Source organism: Lethenteron reissneri, chromosome 32 (genome assembly GCF_015708825.2).
Source record: "Lethenteron reissneri isolate LAM-NWPU_2019-01 chromosome 32, ASM1570882v1, whole genome shotgun sequence".
Classification (NCBI taxonomy): domain Eukaryota; kingdom Metazoa; phylum Chordata; class Hyperoartia; order Petromyzontiformes; family Petromyzontidae; genus Lethenteron; species Lethenteron reissneri.
The window spans coordinates 10,914,708-10,933,713 of NC_083810.1; the positions used below are offsets into that span (position 1 = coordinate 10,914,708).

Sequence of the window (19,006 nt, forward strand, 5' to 3'; positions counted from 1 at the left end):
CCCCACCCAGCCCCTCCCCTCCCCAACCTCCCCACCCAGCCCCTCCCCACCCTCCCCTCTCCACCCAGCCCCACCCCTCCCCAACCTCCCCACCCAGCCCCTCCCCACCCTCCCCTCTCCACCCAGCCCCACCCCTCTCATTTTTGGATGCACGACGGACGGACGGACAGACACAATAATCCCCTGTGGGCTGGTGTAACCAGTGGGTTCCTACCAGTAATACATATTCTGATTCTGGGTGGGAGAGGTGGGGAGCGGAAGGGGAGGAGGCTAAGGTGGGGTAAAGGAGGGGAGGGGGGTAAATGGGGGAGGGAGGTGAAGTAAAGGGGTGAGGGGGGGGCAAAGGGGGAGCAAATGTGGGAGGGGGGTAAAAAGGGATGGGGGGTAAAGGGGAGAGGGGGGTAAAGAGGGAGGGGCGCAAAGGTGGGAAGGGGTAAAGAGGGGTGGGGGTGGGGTAAAGGGGGGAGAAGGGGTAAAGGGGGGGGGTAAAGTAAAGGTGGGTGGGGGGGTAAAGAGGGTAGGGGGGTAAAGGGGGGAGGGGGTAAAGGGGGAGGGGGGCAAAGGTGGGAGGGGGGTAAAGAGGGGTGGGGGGTAAAGAGGGGGGGGGGGGTTAACGGTTGGCAAGAGCCCCGTGTCACGTGACAGGCGCCAGTTGGAGTCAGGCGCTGGCAGCAAGCGGTAAGTCTCCGCGTTAAAGTTCAAGGTTCTGTATCTAAAGTCGTGTTATTTATTAATTTGGCTATTAAGATTTATGTTGCTTTAACATTGTGTTATCTACGTGTTAGGATAGTTCAGCCCATCCGGGTCTTGCTTCAAGTTGTGTCTGGAATCTACTCAATTTGTCGTCAAACGCGTGTAGGGATGGGACACTGAATGAAAAACATTGAGAAATCGAACAAAATCAAACACTCCACGTGTTTAATGATGCCATTAATGAACACGAAACGATAGGAACGAAGAGATTGATGCTTTCGATGTTTTATTTTACTTTTCAGGATACATCGTAGCAAAATAACTCGTCATAATATTGTAGAAAAAAAAACAAGCGTATGGATGGTGTTGTAGGGTGAACATTCACCCACTAACGAACATTATCTACTTCACATATTCACTATAACCACAACTGCAGCTGTATATACACGATATATAGCGATTATTGTAATTAAAGAGCTGAAGCAAGAGGCCACGTGGCCGATGGACAGCGGGGGAGTATTTCCTATATTTTATGACGATTTTTCGTTAGGAAAAAGCAACATTGATAGCGAAATATCGATGAAGTCACGTAGAAATAAAATAAATTAAATAATAGAATTCCACGTTTCGATTGCAAAACAAGCAACCGTCATCAGGTAGAACTAAAGTTTCAAAATATCGATGTTTAAGTGTTACCAAGGATTCCACATCGATGTTTTTATATCGATGTTTATAGAGCCAGAACATTGATGTGACAGAACCAGAACATTTATTTCATTCGCAAAACTATCGGGTGAAGATTAAAACTAGATTAGATTAAAATTAATTGCCAAGTTAACTGTGCCCTGTACCCTTACATTTCATGGTTAAACAACCCACATTGGCTACGCACGGCGTGAAATAAGTTCAACATAGTACACATGCATACACGATTGATAAATACAATTTAAATTGATCGATCAATGTCTATAAAGTATTTAACGCAAACTGACAGATTTCACAACTGCGTCGCCATTAAACATTTTCCCGCCAATACTGAGGGCGTGACGTAACACGTAAACGCGCCAATCACACGTCAGGTGAGGGGGAGGGGTCTGGTGGGGGGGGGTCTGGTGGGGGGGAAGGAGGTCTGGTGGGGGGTGGGAGGAGGTCTGGTGGGGGGTGGGAGGGGGTCTGGTGGGGGGGGGGTCTGGTGAGGGGGCAGGAGGTCTGGTGGGGGGTGGGAGGAGGTCTGGTGGGGGGTGGGAGGGGGTCTGGTGGGGGGGGGTCTGGTGAGGGGGCAGGAGGTCTGGTGGGGGGTGGGAGGAGGTCTGGTGGGGGGGGGGGTCTGGTGAGGGAGGAGGAGGTCTGTTGGGGGGTGGGAGGAGGTCTGGTGGGGGGGGGTCTGGTAAGGGGGCAGGAGGTCTGGTGGGGGGTGGGAGGAGATCTGGTGGGGGGGGGGGGGGTCTGGTGAGCGGGCAGGACGTCTGGTGGGGAGTGGGAGGAGGTCTGGTGGGGGGTCTGGTGAGGGGGAAGGAGGTCTGGTGAGGGGTGGGAGGAGGTCTGGTGAGGGGTGGGAGGAGGTCTGGTGGGGGGTGGGAGGAGGTCTGGTGGGGGGTTCTGGTGAGGGGGAAGGAGGTCTGGTGAGGGGTGGGAGGAGGTCTGGTGGGGGGTGGGAGGAGGTCTGGTGGGGGGGGGGGTCTGGTGAGGGGGCAGGAGGTCTGGTGGGGGGTGGGAGGAGGTCTGGTAAGGGGGGGTCTGGTGAGGGGGAAGGAGGTCTGGTGGGGGGTGGGAGGAGGTCTGGTAAGGGGGGGTCTGGTGAGGGGGAAGGAGGTCTGGTGGGGGGTGGGAGGAGGTCTGGTGGGGTGTCTGGTAGGGGGGTGAGATGAAGTCTGGTGGGGGGGAGTGGGAGGAAGTCTGGGGGGGGGGAGTTGGAGGAGGTCTGGTGGGGGGGTCTAGTAGGGGGTGTGGGATGAAGTCTGGTGGGGGGGAGTGGGAGGAAGTCTGGGGGGGGGGGTGGGAGGAAGTCTGGGGGGGGGGGAGGAGGTCTGGGGAAGGAGGTCTGGGGAAGGAGGTCTGGGGAAGGAGGTCTGGGGAAGGAGGTCTGGGGAAGGAGGTCTGGGGAAGGAGGTCTGGGGAAGGAGGTCTGGGGAAGGAGGTCTGGGGAAGGAGGTGGCATGGGTCACGTGATGAGGGAGAAGGGCGAGGCTCGTGGGTGGTCACGTGATACCTCGTGGAGCGGGCCACGTGTACGCGAGTGGTCGACGGTCGCGCTCCGAAACAAGCAACATCAGCAAAGTAATCATGTAAATGCCATTGTAAAAACGAATTGGTGATTATGTTTAATAGGAAGATGAACGAGGCGCAGGGCTCCCGTTACCGCAGCCGGGAGTGCGAGCAGATGGACGCGGGGCTCGCGGCGCTGGGCCTACACCGCGTGGCAGTGGCGAGGGACGCGTCTAGCGTGTACAGGGTTGTGGCGCAAGAGGTGACGCGTGCATTAGCGATGAGTAATCATACAAGATTATTAACTAGACTTGTTATTTTACTCATTTTCAGAGCGGGGTAAAGCCGACGAAAATTAAAGGGCTTTTGAAAAAGAGTTTTGACCATCATGGGACTTTTGCCAGTACCAGACTATGAGAATAGGTTTTCCCCCTTTCTCTGGCAACAAAACAGGTGTTAAGATGTTAAAACACCAAACTGAAACCTTTTACAAGGAATCATGTCTGCATTAACCACAATACTTGTGGTCAGAATGCAAACAAAAAACGTACTCTGATAATAGATGCATTGTCTTTGAAAGTGATTGGTCCACACCAGAGACAGCTTTCTTTGGAGCCTCGTCTCAAAAGGTGTTCGACCAGAAGCGTCCTCTGGTCTAACACCAATCAGTTTAAAAGACAATGCATATATTATATATTATCAGAGTAAAGTCACGTGGGTAGAAAAGTAAAATAAAAAATAATATATCACGACATTTCGATCGCAACACAAGCGGTCGTCCTCAGGCAGAAAAAATAATCTAGCAATGGAACTGCTGAACCAGACAATTTTTTTAAATCTCAATTTCCCTGTACAAGAATACGGGTAAACCGTATGGGTTGACAGGTATGCGTACGCCGTAATCAAGCAGTGGATTGATCATGGCTGATAATGATTGTACACATTCTTAAAGTGCCTCAACTTGCTGCAAGGGCTACATGTATAAACATTACTCAACTAGATGAAGTCATTTTTATTTTTTTTAAACATGAAAAACATTGTACTAATGCGTTTACAACATCAAGTGTTCTGATAAATACCAGTGGCAATTTCATCAAATGTTGCAGGATTATACTTTATTTCAGTATTTAAAGATTATTTTGTGAAGGAATGGTTGCGCATGTTGCTGTTGCGAAAGTGCAACTGCTGTATACGCAGGCTGTGTGTTTGATTTTGTTTCAGATATTCTACACGCAGTCTAAACATCGAGAAGTACGGAGAGAGTGTGCACAGTTTATCCAAGGCAACAGTGATTCACTCAAGAAGGTGCTCGTGTGATGATAACCTATGAGCACTTGTTACTTTATGGTAGATGCTACTTAAATATTACATCAAATCTTTAACTACATTTTATGTTTACCTACAGATTTCAAAAAGCCCCCTGAAATGTATCGTCAACAGTGTCCTAGATCCAAGAGTAAGTAAAATCATAAGGCAATTGCAGTTGTGTGTTCCAAGTCATGAAATGATGGTAAAGCTATGGGGTAGAATAAGGAGTTTTATTTATTTATTGTTGTTACATTTATTTTAACAAAACGCGTGCCCGTCGTCACAGCCCGGTCACGTAGCTCACAAATCCGGGAATCAAAAATCGCGGAGGACCGACCCCGATGCAACCGAGCCGTAAAAAGATAGGGGGGTTGGGGGTGGGTAAAAGGTGGGGAGAGGGACCCACTGTCCCAACTAAGTGAGGTCAACCACGTCGGCCAGAATAAGGAGCTTTGATATATTTGTTAACCCTGCAAGATAGAGAGTGCTGGCAAGCCAGGACTAAATGCGTTTTACGTTAAATAACAGTAAGGCATTATTTTCCGAACATAAGTAGATTGTAAAAAATGTAATCGGCATTTTAAACGACTCTACTTTGGTATGAGCTCAGTATGTAAACCGGTAATGTAAATTTTCGGATTTTTAAAATTATATATGCGGTTAATAAAAGGACCTTGATCACGTTTGAGCTTTCGTGTAGGTTGTTTAATGCAGAGTGGCTCATTATTAGTACGTTATATTGTGGTTATTGCCCACCCAATGGGTGATTCATTTGGTATGGTGAGGTTTATATTCAAATATGGTTAATTACCAGTATAACCATAATTTGAGTCTTGCACAACGGTGTGTCATATTTATTGTTTTCTATCAGATGCCAGCTGGCAATGTGGAGATGGCTGCCCTAGCCTTGTTGTACAGGTGAGAGAAAAGCGAACATACACTTCTGAGCAATTCCACCAACTTGCTGGAAAGGACACATTGTTACTTAATCATTGTAAATGCGTTAATATCCTTAGAGGTTTAACAAACTACCAAGGTCTTTTCCATGTCTCATTCAAACTGGATGTATGCATATGATTAACATAATGTGTTCTTTTCAGATGTGATTTTTTAATCTACAGAGAGCCAAACAAACCACCGTTCAAGGCTACTAGCAATGGATTTTCCAAGAAGGTGTTAATACATGTCAAATGTTTTTTGTATTATTAGCTACACTAGTTCATTAAGCATGTCTTCGTCTGCAAAAGTTTCAATGAATATAATAATGAACCTGATATGTTTTTTTACAATTTGTATCTACAATCAGACACAACTACTCAAAAAAATTGTATTTTTCCGCTAAAATATTTCAAGACGTACCCATCGGAAACCGCTCAATTCAAAGGTTTAGTTATTGTCTTATTAGAAAGAACACAAATAAACAAACTTAATACTGTATGAGGGGAAGCTCATAACTTTTACCGTTTTCGAATTATTCAGATGTGAACATCATAAAATGCGTATCTTCCAAAACCGCTTTAATACGAAATATCTCATGAACAATAAAAGATAGAACAATGGTTCTCGCTTTAATTGTATATACTGTTTAATGCTCTATCAAACGAAAAGAAACGCAATCTTATATTTTGAACGGTTTCTGAATGACATACAAACATGTCTGGGGCACTACAAAAAAAAATCGAGATTTGGGGGCCTTAAAAAGAAAAATTTCGGATTTTCTTATTTTCCTGTTTGTGTGCTTAAAGCTACTTATGTACCAAATTCCAGCTTTCTACCTTGTCGGGAAATATTCTCGAGGTTTATTAGACATGCATACAGATTAAGGTCTTTATAGTATAAGATTGTTTTGATTCGCACATACCAATAGAGTTTTGTCTGAAGTTTAGTGCGTAGACAATAAGTTATTGTGGAAAAATGTTGACAGAATGAAATAACATTTGAAATATAATGCACGTGTAGTGTGGCGATGAAAGTATTCCTTTATGCAAGGCTAAATAACCATTAAAAATGTTTATAGGACAGCATATTAAACAGTCACTGTAAATGTAACAAATGATTAGGTCTGGAGAATGTTAATAATGAAAAGTAATTAATGTGTATTTGGAGAAAGCAGATTAAGACTGCAGTAAAGATTCTGCTGATAATTTTATTTTGCATTCAGGTGATGCTGTGCCAACGCTATGAAGCGAAATATGATGCTGTCTGTTCCAAAAACACGTACACAGCTGCAGCTATTTGCCAGTGTAAGGAACTTTTCAACATGCACCATTCATTTTGACATTAATCACATTAAACGGAATGTCCTGCACAAAACTTGTGAACTATGGTAATGGTTGTTTTCACAAGTATTGTAATTACACTGCAAAATGATGTTACCTTCAAGTGGCATTTTTCTGCGTGTGGGACAGCGATTGTGTACAATCTTTTGTACACGCGCGTGTTTGGGGTGAGTCCGGATGTGGTGGCTCGTGAGGTGGAGTGGTTTCGCTTGCAGGAAGAGACTCAAGGTCGCCATAAGGAGATTCGGCATCCCACTACCTTGGCCCGTGATGGCAAGCCGTGAGTCTCCTAAGCATACAAAGTGACAGGCAGTTAATGCTACTATCATCAGTGTGTCCAATTCAAGTAAAGCATCATCTTCACAGATATGCTTGCAATAATAATGCATGTTCCAATGTATTTTTGTTTCAGATTGGTAGGATATTCATATGCTGAAAAGACTTCAAGAAAAATAATTAAAGCTGGCCAGGTATTTGTAATTTGTGAGAGAATTGAATATTGTGCCTGCATTGGGTTCTTTTGAGATCATGTTTATGCTGTAAAGCAAAGCGTTAAAGCCAAATTATCTTGATCTACCTTTATCCTCAATTCTAGGCTCACTTTCCAGAGTTTCCTTTCCGAGTGCTGAAATCGCTGGACTCAGAAATATATCGCAATGTGGAGTTTGATGTCTGGATTGATTCTGCAAGAGGTGTGTAAAGTTGGAATTTTATGTTTTTAATGGCAATAGTTAAATGTAGAGATCATGTTATAGCAAAATGTATGTGCTTTGTTAAACTTAGATGTTTTCTATTTATAGATTTATTAAGCATTGAACGTTTTATATATAGATATATAACAATAATTTAAAACTGATTCCTACATAACACATTTATATACTGGAGTAAAGTTTGCATGAACAATATTACTCACTTCGTTTTAAAGGTATGTGGTATAAAATAAGACACAAGAGGGTGCTGTCTGATCATAATATGCACTACCGCCTAATGTTTTAATGTTGCATCCTTTACTTGATCAAAATACAGTTTTCCAAGTGCATGTTTTATTTGCATACCTTTTTGTAGGCTACACAATGACAAGATTTCCAGTTTTGGAGTTTTCAGGGGGTGAAAAGTGCGAGGTATAATTTAATTGTAGAGCTCATTGTTTCAATGTTTCAGTCTGTTATCCAAATATTGGTCAGCGCCTTAGAAGTTGTAATATGGTTTCGACAATATTGCACTTCACGCACTCATAACACATTTAAAAAATTTCACTCGTTTTTTAATTGGCACATTTGCTCGCAAAACAACACTGCAAATTACGTCTTTATTTTTCAACAGTGAGCAGGGTAGATGTGTTTCCAGGCTTGAGTATACGTAATTGAAACCCTTAAAATTACCATGTATATCTGGGGGTGAACACCATGCATTTTATGTTGACAATTTAATTCAACCAACTGACCACAGTACTGAGCACATATCATTGCTCGTAAATCAATGAAGTGGCCACGATGGCATATACTCTATATTTTTTAAAACCTATGCTTTATTATAACGCATAGTACTCTGGCATTGTTGTTCAATGGAAATATTTGTGATGTGATTTAGAGATGGCAACATTGTGGGTGATTTCATCTGGTTGATGGATTGTGTTGTTGCTTACTGTGACCTCTGGATTTCTTTTGGTGTAGGTGCAGTTGAAGCCTGGAGGGAGGTATTTCAGTGCCTCCATCCAGAAAATCAACCCAAATTACCAAACTGTCACTGTGTTCATTAAAGCCCTTGCACAACGGTATTTTTCGCTGTAGATGGACAATTCTTTGTCATCAATAGCAAATAAAGCACTTTTTTACTGCATAGCAGCTGTCATGCATCACGTGATTTTACGTTAACTTTTAAAAGGAAGTTTACAATTACAAACATTCTTCTTAGGGTCTCTCGAGGCCAGAGCCATTTGGTGACATTAAAATGGAAACTTTGTCAATCCACCAAATGGAGCAACAGATGTTTCATGAGTGGAAAGTGTTTGGGGAATTTTGCAAAACATTTATAATTTAAACATATGGTAGTCAACCGTAAGGATTTTGTTCTGTATTTGATGTCCCATATAAAGTATACATACCGTGTTTAAATTACAATTTAAACGTGCAGGATTTGTGTTGTAATAATGCAGGAATGTTCAATGGACATGTGCAAGTGGTTAGGTTTGCTCTTTAGGGACAAATGTGTGGAGTGCTGTGGCGACGAGTGGGCTCAACATGAGCCCCCCGTGCAATTGCAGGCATCATGTTATGCTGGAGAGCGTTCGTGCCATGGGTTGCCAATCAGCTTCTGAAAGGATGATGGGCGTCCACGGTGCGCCATCCAGACAGCTTTTCGAGATGCCTATTCAGCACCGGAAGCATGGTGTGTCATATCGCACACTTCATACGAGGATCTGAAATTGAGGATGTGTCGTTTACTACGTGCATATTGTAATTTTTTTGGCTGACCAAGGTTGTATTCTTGATTCCTCTGCCTAAGTAGGCATATTCTTCCCCATATCCTGTCTAATGTTGGACTTACCTCTATATTTGGTGAAATGGCTTCTGTTTAGAACCTTCCTTTTCGCCCTCTTGGCCTTCTCAAACTTTCTTATAGAGCTTCAGCAAACTATCACCTCTGGCATGCCTAATGCAGATCTAATCAGTGAAAGTCACATAGCTTAAAATACCCATTAACATTTATCCAACTTTGTGCTCATGGACTTGTAATAATATTTAGTTTCATACTCATACCTCCTTATAACAGAATGCAATATATGTGCCATGACTTAACACATTAGTTTGAGAATCTGAACATGCCATTGTTTTTTCACCCTTGTGATGTGTTCTCAGAACGTTATTACGGACACTTAAGTCATTCTTATCGACAAGACTACCCTTCATATTCTGGTCGTCTCACTGGATCGGGCTCCTTGTACAAAGGCCATTCGAATGGCCAACATTGCAAGCCCCCAAGAAAGATGGAAAGGCCTCCTGCTCACGGGTAATGTTTGTGCAAGAAACATTTCATTAGTCGTCTACGGTTCTCTTAAGGATTGGTCCAGTAAGCTAGGTTATCGGTTAGTAGAGGTAATTAAATGTGACAATTTAAATTACCATATGCATTTATTATATTGCCAAAGATGTGTGGCAAGAGAGCACACAAGAACTGATGCGAACAAAATGATTTATTTTTAACCTTAATGCAATTAATGTTCAATAAGGAAACCTTTTGATTCTGCATGTTAATTGATAATTAAAGTTATTGTAAAATGAGGTTTAAGTACAACACTTGCGTTTTCATAATTTCAGAACGAAAGTGTTAATTATATATGGACAACATTCCATGCATTATTCACTGGCAAATATTTAAGCTGGAATGAATGTAAAAAGATTAAAGATATCAGTATAATTGCCTTTTTAACATTTAACATATTTGGGTAATTGCAAATTTTTATCTGTGGAAATAATGTCCTGAGTGCTGTGATGGCAAAAACAAGCAGAAGAATGACTCCGAATAGTACTCGTACTTCTGCTTGTCATTGTGTAGTGAGTCCAACTGAGTCGCAGGCGTTCCTTTTAGAGGCAACACATTTATTGTAACACCGTAACACAAAGGGGTAACGGCCGCTTTACCCGATACAGCCTAGGGTGGTGACCACCCAGCTAACTATGCTATACATAGGGGTTACTGCTACGAAGGGTCGGACCCTCACTCGGGTTTCCGACCACGTGGTTGCTTCGTAAGACGAAGAGCTTCTAGCTTGAGACGTAGAGCTTCCTGCTTGTAGGTGTTGAGCTTCCAGCTTGTAGGTGTAGAGCTTCCAGCTTGTAGAATGCAGCGACCTCGGTCCCTCTCAGGGACCCGCCTTATATCCCCCTACGGTCGGGCCGCTCCACCCTTGGCCCCGCCCGCCTTCTCGAGCATTCTCGTTCCCTCTCGATCCTTCGCAAGAGCTCTCTCCGGACACGTGATCACCCACTAGCACCCCACCTGGGGCCCCCTGTGTGGACACTCCAGATCACGTGTCTATGGGGTCAACCAGAGTGCCATGGCCCGGGGCAACCTTGCCCCTGGGCTGACACCCACCACACGCTGTGCGTGGTGCCCGCACTATCCCAGTGCTCACCAAGCCCCAGCTTGGGCTGGTATTACACACAGCCACTCACACGGTGCTGTCCACGATGTTGGATCATCGAATGGCACGGCCCTTCTGGGCTGGCACCATACAGTGACATCCCCGATGTCACTACAATTGTGGTAGATGTGTGGGCTATTTGGACCTTCGTGAAATGTCTACAGGCATGTGTAATTAATGTTATTTTGGCAAACAACCTTTGGTGCACAATCACTCATTAAATGGTTTTTGTACACTCAGCTGGAAATGCAGCCAGTTTTGGAATGTTTACTAGGAGTAATCATAAGTGTTGGTAACTTGGTAGAGTAAAGGAAGGATTTATAAAACAACTAAAATGTTTAGATCGTGATGTGGAGGCTAAGGGAGAAAATAAACATCTCCCCATTTGTGGCATGGTTTAATTTCACTAAATTAAAGATTGCAATCAAATTGTGTCACTTTGTAAAAGTAAAGTGGACACATGCAATCAATATATACCTACGAAATTAATCAGTTTGGTGTTGCATAGCCACGTAAGTTCTGTAACTGGCAACTCCTATGACTAATTGGGAATGGGACGCAAGCGTAGGATTGATCACCCTGTCGCTGGCCGCCTTTGGGGAGGGTGTATAGTATGAAAGGCCGAAACACCCTAGGAACCAAAGGGTCACTACTGACGATGCGCTCCCCAAATGTCACCAGGCTCACTGTTCATGAACTCTTGGAAGTGCTTGCACAAAGGATAGTAACATCTCATCCTGTGTTCTTGGAATCAGATGACATTCATCTGTTCAATCTCGCAAACACTTCCCAAACAGTTGTTGCTCCATCCATGACATCGGGGCTTTCTCTTGAGCTTATTAGCTTTGGCAACACGACTACTAGACCTCTTGTGTGACTCCACAATGACATTTAACATTGCTTAGCCTGTCAAGTGTGGCCATTGCTCAATATTATTTTACGTTCCCAGTCAATGTAAAGTAGCTGTATAATTGACAATATTGGAGTGGATTTATTGAGATAAGCTAATGCGCTGTGCCACTGAAAGAATGTCTGGTTAATGTAAAGGTCATATTTTGCTGGATTTTGGAATTAGGCAGCAAAAGACAGCAGTTTCTTAATAAATGCTTGCATGTATTCTAGATTTGAAGCTTTCGTGACTGCAAGGATTCATAACTCTTAGGTTTTTTCGGTAAAGTCACGTAGGAAAAAATAATAATGAATGAAAATAAATCAATTATTTTCCTTTATTATTATTTTTTACCTACGTGACATGCTTGTATGTAGTCTGTAGATTTTATTGTTTATTATTATGTAAAAATAGAAATACATAATGCATTAAGAGATAACGTACTCGCACATGCTGTGTAAAAATTTTACAACTTTTTTCTTTCACGTAGTCCCCATATTTTGTTTAATAAACGATGATCTCTCAGTTCTTAGGTGCAATAAATTGCACATAAATGTCATCTGCAATGCTCCGTATTCAAAACATCCTGACGGTTGTTACTAAATAGTGAATGCATACTTGCATGTTGTACATTCAACTGCAATAACTGCAGCAGACGTGTGCTATACATTTAAATTTGCTTAGTAGTTGAGTATATATTTTGTTGTCATCATGTGAAGTTCTACTAAATTGCTTTTCACTGCCGTATGGAGCATGTATTATTGAAGATTATTGGATAAACAATAAGGCTAGAACCATGTTAGTCCTCATGTGCAAGTGGCCTTACAAGGGACATTGTAAATTATGTGGTTTGAGTTGTAGCATGCATATCTCCTGAGAGTTCTTTGAGAGTTCTAGCTAGCATTCCATACAAATTATTCACACATTGTTAAAGGTCAATGTAAAATGCAACCTTTTTTTTGCGGAATTCAATGTGAAGTGAAAATCGTCTGAATTGTATGAATACAAATTCAAGTTTGACCTTTTTTGCTTTGAAACATAAATGTATAACACATGGTTAACAAAGGTATGTGGGGGAAAAATATCAAAATATTTGGTACTGCAGCTTTCAAGCTAATTTAAAGTCTTATTGAACGTTTTTTCCATATTAAGTGTGGTAATTTAAATGAAGTGTCTTGCCTTTGGAATCATGAATTTATAGTAACTTTGAAAAAAATGCAATTTATCTCCAAGATTTGCACTAGTGGAACATTGTAAGTGTTTCCAGAAATTCTTACTCACAGAGGTATTAGGAAATAAACCAAGATTGGAATTTTAATGTTCTCATTATCAGCTTCAAGGGAACAGTTAACCCAGCAGAAGACCACCCCTAAAATCAACGTTTACTATGCAGATTGTCAGCTTTACAACACTTTCCAGTTTCACAACTGCTATTGTTGAATTATAATTTTGGAATATCCATTATTGTGAAAAAATTGTGCCATATTTTGTACACTTATACCTTCCATGCCTCACTGGGTATCCACATTTGTTATACATTTATATTTAATAAAAGAGTTAATACCAGTAACAAAAACATTTGTAAATGATGTTAAATCACTCTTCAACACATACCGGTGGGCTAAAGTAGTGAACTATTTGTCTTTGTAAACGTGACATTTTTTACTGATTGGCCGTGTCGGGTGGTGGAGTGTTACGACACATTTATAAATAACGCGATCTAACCCAAAAACGTTTATTGTGAATACTGAGCCTTGTTGTTTTTCATGGTTGATTTTACTGCTAATAAAATATGCTGTGCATTACCTCACCATATGGCCCCTTAACAATACCAAAAGTAAAATACTGTGTAACGCTTACTTGAAATCGGCAGTTGGTCCAGCAGATGGCGCATCATGACTTTGAAAGCCTTTTCTTGGCGTTTATTCAAACAATGCAGCACAATATTTAGTTATGAATAATACGTCTTTGTAGAGAGGCTTTGAAGAGTAATCTAATCGGAGGATTACAATACAGGTCCAAGTTGTATCTCAACTTGTGTTTTGAACGAAGTTGTGCTGTAGGAATGCTGGTAGAACCAGACATGTTTTACTCGTGATAATTTGCATAATTATGTCATTGAACTTATTGAGATGATGGCCTTCATTATTTAAAGTTACTTGTTCTCATTTTGCCCCAGTAGGAATTTAGCTTAATGAAGGGGTGAAAAAAAAACCGTATCTGAAAAGGACTCCAGTGTTTTTGCCTGTACGTTAGTTCCTTAGATGTGCGTGAGTGATAGTGCTTTCAGCTGCTTAAGTGTGTTTAAAATTACTTTGTGCTATTTTTTTTTTCATGTGCAGATCAGAGGAGCGGTTCGGTGGCGTGAAAAGCAGCCGTACTGCCGTTCAAGCGGAGCTCTCTTCAACCAGTGACGTGCAGGAACCCAATTCTGGATTGACCGACTTTACTGGAGAATATGACAGCCCTGGCGCAGACCATTGTGTGAGAATAACACATTACTCTTTTTGTTTAGCAGCACTTTCTGCCCACCGCCCTGAATGTAATAAAACAACTGGAGTGAGGGGGGTATTTTTGGCAGAGCAGATATATGGTGGGGTGAAGTGGAGGTAGGGGATTTTTAGAGAATCGCACGGTGAACTCAATAACACGAATGCGATTCCGAGTAATGGCTAACATCAATGGCGCAGTGATACCTGAATGGGTCCTGGGCAACCCCGTTTACTAACCCATAATGCCCAGTTTGGTCAAGTATGGTTAAACAACCCTCAAGACCTACGTGGTGTGGGGAAGCCTTTGTCTATCAGTGCACTGGTAATGTGCTGTGAAGTAGAAAGATATGGTATGTGGAAAAGGCACATACAGCCTCTCCATTTATTTAACTAAAAACACCCATTTGGCATACTTCCAGATCATTAATTCTCTTCTTGTCATGGATGGAAAAAGGAGCACGCTTGAAATGAAAGTGCTTGAGGGTACTAACGTAGACACTCGTGCACTGAATGTGCACATTGCAAAAGCACCCGTTTCCGAATGTGAAAACAGTACAAGAACACGACATTGTTCATACTTGTCTGTACAGAAACACCATTCTGATCAAAAACTGCATTTTTAATCATTTGTGGTGATATAACAATTTTTCTTAAGCCACAGGTTTGTATAATGCCATTTTTAATAATGAATTACAATACACACCAAACCAAGTTTCATTCGTCAAGCTTAGGCAACAATATACACAATCAGAACCATATGTTGCTGCTGTTAAGAATTATATACCCAAAGGAAAAAAGGCACACCAGGAAAAAAGATAAAGCACATTGACACATTAACACAGTTATACTTGTATGTATTTTAACATGCAGGAGCAGACAGAAAATGGGTCCAATGTATTAATATTGGATACAAATTGCGTGGACAAAAGTGAAGAAGGTAAGTTATGCCTCAATGTCACAAAGGTTCACTGCAAGAAATAATTATTCTTTATCACATCTTAAACGCTGTACTTATGCATGCTCTCCCCCCTTAGGCACAGAAGACCCAAATGTGACTCCACTAAATATTCCAGTAGTGGATGGTGAAAATGTAAGGCTGTTTTTTTTGTTTGGGAGTAATGTTTGTGTCGAGACAATCATCAACGATCATGCCACTAATAATCATTACATTAAAAGGAACTTACTTTTTGTGCATTGATGTTAATAAAAATATGTGGAGTAATTTACACGTGTACATTGTACTTATAGGAGTGGAAAATGTAAATCAAGTGGATAAACCTTTGGTCGTAACCAATTCAAGTTACACCTGGCTTTCATTTTGAGTCTCTCGAGTGGCTGTTGGTTATTGATGAGGAGAGGCATGTGGGAGCTGAAATCTCACACAAGTAGATTGTATTCGCCTGATATACGACTTGTAATGAATCTCGACAGTGACTACAGCCAGACAACAGGAAGGGTAGAGTTTATTCTTGACTTTCTCTTCAGAATTATTTTGTAATGTGTAGTCAATACAAACGTTGAGGGGAATATATCCCATGTGATTAGTTTACTGTTATGTGAAAATAATTAACTCGTGGAATATATAATTTTTATATATGTATCCCCTTTTTATTTTGGGATTGTATAAACAATCTGATACCTTATTATTAATAAAAACACTAAAATTAAAACCACAAAGCCATTCAACTTTTTTCTGTGCATTTGTATAAAATTGCAGTGCTTGATATATGCATTTGTTCCCTGTATGAAGGCTTGTGAAGAGACATCTGGGCAGTCAATTCCAGCCAGTGCCTCAACGTTGCCGTCTTCTGTCCAACAACCCATAGCCCCCATATATTCTCAGCTTGCGTACCCGAAGGCAGTTCCATCGTGTAAGCGACCACAACTTATACATTTTAATTGCAATACGTTCCATTGCGAATACGTGCTTTCATAAAACTTGCCTCGCAAATCTGAATTATTGTTGGAAAATGATTTAATATTAGACTGGATAATCTTACAACTGTTTTTTACACTGAAATTTCAGGTGTTTATTTATTGCCGCCATGGAAGGCTGAATGCGTTAACGAGTTGGGGGAAGTTGTGTCCAGTTCTCCGCCATTTTCATTTGATCCCAACGCAAGTGATCTCCCACAAGGTATACCTAACTCTACCATTGCCAAAAAGCACTTTCAAGAGTAATGAACCAAATTGGCATACTTAAAAAAAATTAGGACTCACGTTGAAAAAGATGTGCCGTTTAGAACAGCTGTTGTCTGATTAAGGCCTGCACGTTCCTCTGATTGACAGATGAAGGAAATGACTTGATCCTACATTTTTCAAGACTTAAATATAACATTTCTAAAAGAAACGTGATAAATATTGAATATGCATACAATTCACATTAGAAAAAAAAAATTGAGGCTCAACTCCAAGACTATTAAATCTTATCCATTACGGATTTAAAAAGTATTTAAATAAAAATGTGATTTTTGTAAAATGATCTGTAGAATACATGTATTTGGTAATGTGGTAACTACGTGCAAGCTTTTTCTAATCTTTTCTTTTTGTTGAATATAGATAGGAAAATACTGCAGTATTTTTTCAATCGCGGTCTACAGGTAAGTAAATATGCATTTAGAAAGTAAATATCATTATTACATTGTATTCACAAAATGATTTAAAATGCGCATTAGTGCTTGAAAAGAAATGAATATGCCCTACTTCAGTTACACAACAGTGGTCAATAGTAGTGACTGTTTATTGGCAGAGGAGTCCCCTTATGTAAATTACATTGTGGTAAACCACTTAAGGTTTTTTTATACAACCAGACTTCCCTTGACGGTTTAGGAGACTAGTTTCCACGTGAAACTATTCGGAGTACGCATTGTAAGTATTCTTGTAATGCAGTTACGGGAGAAGCAACACATTAAAAGAAACCTGAAATTGCTTGCATATTCATGAAGAGAAAGCGTAATTGCTTTGTAGATGTGTTAATGTACTTTATAAATCTTGGCTTAGAAAACTGTTCCTAAACATGAATGGACTGCATAAATAATAAAAACAAACTTGTTTGAAGCTATACGAAATTACATATTTAGTTTAAATTTAATATTTATACAGATTGAAGCAGTGTACATTTTGATCAAATAAGCTACTTTAAAATGTGTTTTTATGGGTTTGTGACTGCCATTGTAGAGTTGGTGGCACGAGAGGGCATATGCCCAAAACTACTTGGAGTCGGGGTCTGGCCATGAAGCACCCCTGTACCAAGAGGCCCTCAAACCTCACTTGGACACAGCCACAAGTCCAAATCCACCCACCTTGCAACTCCAGACCCAGCCTCTGGGGGCTCAAACAGCAGGTACAAGATCCTCAGCAACTGCTTTGTAACATTTTATTGGTTTGAATGTAAACAAACACGAGTGGTGAATGTGCACATATCCGTATTGATGTTAACAACTTTATACGTTTTGTTTGTTTTAAGAGGCCTTCATCCAGCAGTGGGATTAATGATGGCTGATAATGCACTACAAAATATGCAATGAGACCCAGATAGTCCATCATAGAATTATTCCGAATACACGAGAGAATTACTAAGTATTGAAATGTTCAAGTATATTTTCTAAATGAATGGCTAGATGAAAATTACATTTTCAAGTTTGACATTGTTACGTACCTTGTACAGGCGTGTCTATGCAGCAAGAAACCTTGACTTTTTTTACTTTCATTTTTTCCACAGCACCTTACCATCATGCTTACACCTCTGTCAACCCAGGTGGCCCACAGCCAATATTTGTCCAACCCATGCCACAACATCAGCTGCCATACTCCCATGCGCCCACCATGGCCCTCCATACACCATGGCAAAGGGGGCTGTTGCAATGGAAACCCAGAATGCTTTGACGGTGTGAGTTATCTGATACACTGGGTCATGTGTAGCCTGCCACCCAGAAATTAGAGTTCTCAAGGGTTGCTAATCACAAATACATTTAGGCCATTCTTAGTCATGGAGGGGTTTAGGCTTTGTTTTGGTTCAATTGAACTGGGTCCAAACCATTAACCTTGAGCCAGCTCTGAGCATGGGCCTAGCTATGCTTAGGCTTTCTATAAGCTGAGCTTGAGCAAAGTAATTCCAATCAGAAATGTGACATTTGACTAACTTGCTTTGACTGTAAACATTACTGAAGCTATATTACAAATGTTGTGAAACTTAACGCTTCATGTAAACGTGTGGTTATGCAGTAGTATGGAAAGTTTGTTAACTAATTAGCTAAATGTTGTGATTTTTCATTGACATTGAGTTCTGCTCAGGTACGTTTGGATAGGTATGCCTCTAATCTGCCACTCATAATTTAGAAATATTTCAGACTTGACTCAAATACAGTGAATCCCATACACACTTAGGCTCAGTCACGGCTCCGCTCAAATTAACTGCTTAAAAGCCATACTTGCACGCTGGCTCAGAACACAATTCCAGCCATGCTCAGGATTCATAATAAGTTTTTTGGTTAGATCGTGTAAACATGTCATTAAACCCACCACCACCCAACACAGCCAATTAGTAAGGTTTGTCACAAAATATTCCAATTCGTTACTAGTACAGCACACTGGTGTGTTGTGTTTACTCTCCACATGAGTGTGCTGTACTAGTAACGAATTGGCATGTTTTATTTACGTGACAAACGTTACAAATTAGCTGTCAGGTGGTGGCGGGCTTAACCACATGTATTTGTGATCCAACCCAAAAAAACCTCTTTTTGCAAAAGCCTGTGTTAAATGCTCAGGATTTTTGGAAGATTAGCAAAGCCATGCCTGAGCCACTTGCGTGTCTGTGGAACAGTGGCCCAAGCTGGATGGGAGCTGTAACTTGGAATATGGCCCTTGCAGTACATTTACTAACCTGTAAAAACACGATTTGCATTTTTTGAAAATAAGAAATGTTGATAAATGATTGTAGCACTAAAGGAAGCAATATTTGAAAATGTTAATGACACTGAATTCTTCTTGATGTCAA

The 19,006-nt window shown here is 41.1% G+C and overlaps 1 protein-coding gene across 1 annotated transcript; it reads left to right on the forward strand.

Moving 5' to 3' along the window:
- Positions 1 to 607: 607 nt before the first annotated feature.
- On the forward strand, positions 608 to 18,956 carry LOC133350024 (putative bifunctional UDP-N-acetylglucosamine transferase and deubiquitinase ALG13). Its single transcript, XM_061563982.1, has 22 exons — positions 608 to 678; positions 3,022 to 3,160; positions 4,120 to 4,203; positions 4,304 to 4,354; positions 5,078 to 5,124; positions 5,307 to 5,379; positions 6,368 to 6,449; positions 6,615 to 6,765; positions 6,898 to 6,955; positions 7,081 to 7,177; positions 7,551 to 7,606; positions 8,159 to 8,181; positions 8,749 to 8,873; positions 9,344 to 9,494; positions 13,861 to 14,002; positions 14,881 to 14,947; positions 15,045 to 15,100; positions 15,761 to 15,881; positions 16,037 to 16,147; positions 16,570 to 16,610; positions 17,188 to 17,353; positions 17,732 to 18,956. Exons 2-22 carry the CDS (start codon positions 3,026 to 3,028, stop codon positions 17,893 to 17,895), a joined length of 2,001 nt encoding a protein of 666 aa, XP_061419966.1. The 5' UTR covers positions 608 to 678; positions 3,022 to 3,025; the 3' UTR covers positions 17,896 to 18,956.
- The last annotated feature ends 50 nt before the right edge of the window (positions 18,957 to 19,006 follow it).